At 50.9% G+C, this 6,366-nt stretch overlaps 1 protein-coding gene across 1 annotated transcript; it reads left to right on the forward strand.

The window, feature by feature from the left end:
- Positions 1 to 4,720: 4,720 nt before the first annotated feature.
- Positions 4,721 to 6,032, forward strand: ColSpa_03489 (uncharacterized protein; the record flags this gene model as incomplete). Its single annotated transcript, XM_049269701.1, has 6 exons — positions 4,721 to 4,881; positions 4,932 to 4,994; positions 5,048 to 5,322; positions 5,356 to 5,512; positions 5,713 to 5,746; positions 5,796 to 6,032. 6 exons carry the CDS (start codon positions 4,721 to 4,723, stop codon positions 6,030 to 6,032), a joined length of 927 nt encoding a protein of 308 aa, XP_049125658.1.
- Positions 6,033 to 6,366: the final 334 nt, after the last annotated feature.

The raw sequence follows: 6,366 nt of genomic DNA on the forward strand, positions 1-6,366 counted from the left end.
GGAGCCCTCACGCCATGATTGTCCAGACGAAGCACTCCCTTCTGCCTCGATCGTTTTTTCCACTGGGGGCGGCGGAGCGATGTTCTATGGGATCACCGACGAGATGACGTTGTTCCACAGGATCGAGGATGCACGAAGACAGAGCCGGAAGAGCACACTGCCAGACGAACATCTCTGTTCAAGAACAGGCTTGTTTTGCGACTGTCAAACGAGTCAAATCCAAACGGATGTCTGGGACGTGAGTGTCGGTCTCAGGCACCAGATAGGGACTGTGGATTTTCCTGGCCTGACCGAGGCCCGGAGTGGGCTCGTCAAACCCAGCCCGAAAACGGGGCGTGACGTCTTGAGACCTGGCGTCGGCGAGAGCGTGGGCGGTTTCGGTAACCGTCGGCTTTCGAAACGTGAGGTTTGAGGTCTTGTGAGCATTTGTCGAGGCTGGGCTTGTGTTCCTTTTTCTTTCTTTCTTTTTTTTCTCGCCTTGGCGGGAGAGCTCGAGAGGAGAGAGTTGAGCGAGGACTTGATTAAGGGTGAGATGTGCAGGTTTGATGAACTCGTGAGGCCAAGAAGAAAGAAGAGTGAAGAAGGGGCGAGAGAGAGACGTTGGCTTTTGGTCTGGTGTGACGGCAAAGACTCATGCCAATCTTGAACTCTGCTTCCGTCGAGCTCGGGTTGTCTCGTAGTGTCGGTTCATCGGTGGCACGATGTGAAGGACCTGGTTGTCTGGGTCTACTCTGCGTGGCTTTTTCATCTGCCGCCAAGTCTTGAGGTGTTTGTTCAGAGTGAGATGAACATGGGACACTGAAGAATCCTGAGATTTGCAGACTTGGCTCTTGTGTCTCTTGTTTGGCCCCCACTGCGATATCAACGTCAACCATGGATCATCTCTGCCTTGGGCGCCGGGAAGGAGCTTCAAGCCGTGATCTTTTCTCCCTTTGACGGATGTTGTTCTTTTCAATACGGGCCTGCTTCGTTTGGATGGAAACTACGTCAAACGTTGCGAGGATCTCGAGTATCGGCAAAACTGACAGTAGGGGGCAGTGGAACTCAGCCCCAAGGGGTTGTGGTGTCTCGTGGCTTCTCTATTCCGTCTACAACCCCTGTGCTTCCCGTATTTCTCAGTTGTTCACCTATGTACATGAGATGGTTGTGCTCATAGGTAAGGGAGGTCGAGTCTACCCATAACGTAACTCTGCCTGTACGGTATTTGCGGGGCTCTCGCCATTAACCCTGTGAGAGGACGAGGGCCTTTGGGCTTGGTCGTCTTTGGTTTGTTGGAAAGTTGTTAGTTTTTGGACCGCTATGATCTCGAGCCACATAACAGCAGCGAAGCAATGGAAGACCTTAGGAGTTCCTGTTTATGGAATTTTGAGGCGGAAGACTCTTTGAACTCCTTGAAGTATAGATGTTGTGACTTTTTAAATTGTTGATGGTTGCCCTGGTCTGGAACACTCGGAGCGGAGTCTTTCGGAAACAAGGACCAACGGGGCTGGGTCTTAATTCTGCCTTTGTATGTGGTATAGTTGACTGTTCAGAGCTCTTCGCTTACTCCTTTTAAGCTGCGGTTGGAGGCATATGAAGAGCAGATTCCTAAGAGGCTTGCGTGCATGTTTGGAGATTGAGGATAGCTGTTTAACGCCGCAGATATAGATGAAGGAATGTTGGCGAGGAGAAAACCAGGTGATTTGATCAGGTACCCATTGCTTTCTGCTTTAATCACTGGGCTGTTATAGAGGTTGATTATTGCCACAGAATTAACAAGAGAGTAACAGCCCCTTCTCTGTGAGCTTGAAGCTGACGATGTTCCAGGGCGGAAGAAGCGGACAAGGTTATACAAACAGGGAGGCCCGGAAATCGAAACTACGGATTCGATGGCGATCTCTGGGTCTAGGGTACGTCTTCGTCTTTGCCTTCGGCGGGAACAAACGCATATGAGGCAGGGGCTAGACGATGTTTAGGGTACAATACAACCTACAAGCACGCTGGAATGAGACTGGACTACCTCGTTCTAAGAGATGTGTGAGTAGAACAAGCCTCGAGGTACAGCCACCGAAATGGACCGCTCGTGCTCTTTGGCGCACAACATTCCCGCGAAATCTCATTGTATCTTGATAGAGGCAAGTCCCAGTTGGCCGACTATCTCTAATCGAAGGTGTCGGAACTGGTCCTCATGGTGTTGTTAAACAAGGGGGTGTGCGAATGGTAGGCGAAAGCGGGCGGACGGAAATTGACGAAGAGGTCTTGGTTGACGTTGTCCTAATCATGGTGAGTTGGAATAGGGGTTCTACGCCAAGAAGAGGGTATTGGAGTTTGCGAGGTTGGGCAAAACTTGGTAATGAAACATGTGTGAGCTATATCATAGGTATAGACCGCTTGACAGAGCATGGAAACAACGACGCGCTGGTGAGAGCGATCTTTGTTGAGTGAGTACTTCCCACTCCCCATTAGGCGCAATGTCTTCTGTGGATCGAATATGCATGGGACTCTCGAGTTGACTATCTTCGCCCAAGATCACAAAACAGGAGGAGTTTTCAGAATTGACTTGACTTAGTGTCAGAGGGAGAGACCTTAACAAGGCTCCTGAGAGAATTATTCAGCCTTAATAGGAATATCAGCATGGTAAGAGCTCGATGCCAGAACATGGGTGAACTGGCTGGTACGGATCAGTAGGAAGCGGCATCAGGGCCAAGAAGCCGAAGACTTTCGGATGCAGCCTCTGTCTCTGGCGTATCCAGGGTTGAATAAGTGCAAAATGGGGAACCGCGATAAGAAAGGTATTCCAGGCACATGGTTCGATGTAGTGTCTAGACGGCAGCTGGGCACGAATATAGGGCTGGGGGAGGCTCATACAAACGCCTAGTGCAGGTTTCTCGGCGCCGTACGTAGCCTTAAGACCTTAGATGCCCCTCAAAGAAAGGACTTCTGTAGATGGACCTTGATTGTATACTCGGAGGTATTGAAATCGTCCAAAGAACATGGCGTACCCAAAACACAAAGATATTTCGCACTGCTTACCAACAGGACATAAGCAAGCCTCGGCGGACGACTTCGAGCTATTAGTTTTACGACCTGGGTTCGATAGAGGACGAGGTCATATGTCCAGATGTATCATGCTTAGGTCTTTCCGGTTGCTGGTTCACACGGGATTGTGCTTGCCTCGCCGGCGTCGTGATGCAATCAATCGATGTGGGACTTCCTAGGCGAGGAGCAGACGCGATTCCCGCAGAATTTTAGATTAATCTCTTCCGGAAACCAACCTATCAGGCCAACTGTTCGCGTGCGGCCAAGAGCTATTCCACGCACATAATATTTTCCTCGAGATGTTGGCACCTGAAGTCAGGCAGGAGTCTCATAACTGATTTTCGCTATAGCTCGGAACAAGACTGATCTGCCAATCTAGATGAGCTGCCTATAAGTCAGTGACATGGTGGATAATGCTATGAAACTTGTACGAATGTGAGTGATTGTATGTCCTCGAACGACTATTAACCTGTAATAGGCAGTTCGTGGTGAGTGGCATAGTCGGTAAGAATGTTGAGCTGCCAACAATACACTGCGCTCCCATTATCCCACTCTTGCCTCTCAAGAAGTTTGGGAGATATCGAGAAACTCTCGGATCTAAATGCTTGAAAGCACTGTGGAATGATTTGCGAGAGTCGATTGGGTAGTGAATCACCTGCGTCAACATCTGGTCTTGGGGTAAGACTCAAAGCCTGAATGAATCACCCCTTTTATCAACGACCTTTGAACAAGCGTCGGTTCTAGTTCAGTACACAAAGAGGTGTGAAAATCTAATAGGAGTAGGTTCGGTTGATCAGTTGCGTGAATGAGTCGTTGCCAAACACACCATGGCAGTGAAGAACGCAGATGAACAGAGCCCTACAAGTTGATTCGTAACGAGATGAGTGGCATCCCCGTTCTTGGATTCACGTATTTTGACACGATGAATGAATAGCGGCATATTCCGCCAAGTCACCAGGAGTATATACGGCTAGTCCTTGTCCTTTAAGTTCACTCGCGAACTGCTGTAGGAGCCACTGAGTTGCTGTTGTTGAGGCCTCTCCCGTTGTTCAGCTACACGTGGTAGCGTGGCGGCGGCTGCTACCAATGGATGGTGGAAACGTTTCAGTCCTCGACCCAGTTTTGATAGTTGCGATTGGTTTCTTGGACCCTGGGATGCCACACTGGAGCCAGCATCGCGGCTTCTTACGACGCTGTCCACCATGCCGCCAACTCGTGAGCATCATTTTGTTTGTTTCAATGCCGTCTTGATTGCATTCTCCATCATTCATCGACGCTCACCGAGCCAGTATTGCCCGGCGAGCAAGTAGGCTTGTTTCAAACCTTTTTTGACTGACAGCTTCCGACCCTTGTTGATTCCCACCACGCACGCTTGACCCCGCGCCCCGCCCAATGAACTTGGCCGATTGTCGAAATTCGAAGATCGGTTCAGGGGGGCTGCTCTGGGGCCTATCCTGAATTCACTGGCATAAGCCAACCGGCAAGTGATTGAGTTGTGCTCTGTCAGTTTCCTATATCAACGCCTATCCACCCGTTCTTGGGTAGCATTGACTTAATCTCGCAATGTCCCCACACCGACTACGCGGGCTCATCAAAACGAGACGCACACACACCCTTCGAAGGAACCACCAGAGTCACATTTCCCGAGACAGAATTCCTTGAACTTTGAAAAGTCACAAAACGAGGTAGTTGAGTGTGAGAGATGGCAGTCACTCACACCGAGAGCGCGCAGTCGGCTAGTCAGCTCGACGGCCAAGTGATGGTCATCCCTGACCTGCGCCGGATGATCAGCCACTGGCCGTCAGGAAAGAACGTCTCCGCTTCCGATGTCGAGGTACTTGTCAACGGCTTCCTCGAGAAGTAGTGAGTTGCATTGGCTCTTCGCGAAATGTTTGGTAATGCTGATGGTGCAGTGATGCTTCTCCACAAGATGTAGCAAACGTCACGGAGGCCAACCCAACGCTGCTTGCCGCTAGGTGAGTCTTCACAAAATCCACTTGAACAGCACTCGTTGACGACAACGCAACAGCCTCTGGCCAAATGTCTCAAGAGAAAAGCTCGGCACCCTGACTTTGATGGTCCTCTGGCAGGGTAGGCTCGATGACTATATTGAGATCTTGGAGTATGAGAGCCAAGCCAAGGCGAAAGAGTTTCGCGCCAAAACCAAAGATTACATTGCGCAATACCTCCGACTCTCAGAGGGACCCAAGGAGCCGGCGACAACACCCGTTATCTCGGATTTCCAGCCGGTTGCGAATATGATATGCCAGCAGTACGACAATGGTAGATATGGGCGGGCGATAAGTGCGGCAATTGTGAGCTGACAAGTAGTGCCAGATCAGCGTCGGAGGCTGAGAGTCAGCCTCTTTGAGTACATCGACTCAACGGTGCAGGAGATGCGGTATATCGAGAGTGGAGAGGTGCCGACGGATCTCAAGTATGAGATGCTTCGGAAGAAGACGGCGGGCACAGGCCCTCTTTGCGCTTTGGCAGAGTGAGTGTCGAGATGGTCTAGGGCCGAGTTGAGTTTGTGCTGACTAGAGAAGGTTCGCCTCGGGCCTTCAATGGCCGCCGTTCGTCTTTAACTCTCATCCGTATAAGATGATGCTGCAGTCGGTTGCCATCATTGTTGGCCTGTTCGTCGTCCAAGAGTCGCGGGTTGAAATGGACAGGAAGCTGACAGCTGTGCAATAGGACGAACGACCTGCTATCCCTGAGGAAAGAGCTGGTAAGGAACTCTGCCTGATGTACCTTGGCAGCCACTGACACATGTGCAGCGCAAAGGGCGGGCTCTCAGCGTGGTGCCGGTCCGCTTCTGGAACAGCCAAGACGGCGACTTGGAAGCGGTCATCAGAGAGGTTGTCGACGACATCGAGAAGGCGGTCAGGCATTTCGATATCTGCGAGCGCAGGTTGATCAACCAGAGCCAGGCGGACGCCGACAGAACACGGCAGATAGCTGCAACGCTCAAGACGATCTGCACGGGTAATTTGACTTGGAGGTTTGTTTCTTGATATACACCTTACCTCCATTAGGGGCGATGCTAACAACGGGCAGTCTCGCGTCCAAGAGGTACCATGTCGGCGAACTAGCTGCTGATGGCAGTCTGATGCAGGAATTAAGGGTTGGTGTATGATGGCGTTGCAACGGATGTAATGGATGGTAAAGAAGAAAGAGTGATACGAAGCCGCAAGCCCAAGGAGGAGCTTAGGAAGCGCCCTAGCTAATTAATGATACCCCAATGCTTACAGAAAACCGCAGTGGCCAATCGACGCGTGCACCTGAGTCGTGATGCATTGGATAGGGGAACGAGGGCCCTGAGAGCTAGATACCTAGTGAGTTGGAAAA

The sequence above is a fragment of the Colletotrichum spaethianum genome, assembly GCF_022836535.1.
Source record: "Colletotrichum spaethianum MAFF 239500 DNA, contig07, whole genome shotgun sequence".
In the NCBI taxonomy this organism is placed as follows: domain Eukaryota; kingdom Fungi; phylum Ascomycota; class Sordariomycetes; order Glomerellales; family Glomerellaceae; genus Colletotrichum; species Colletotrichum spaethianum.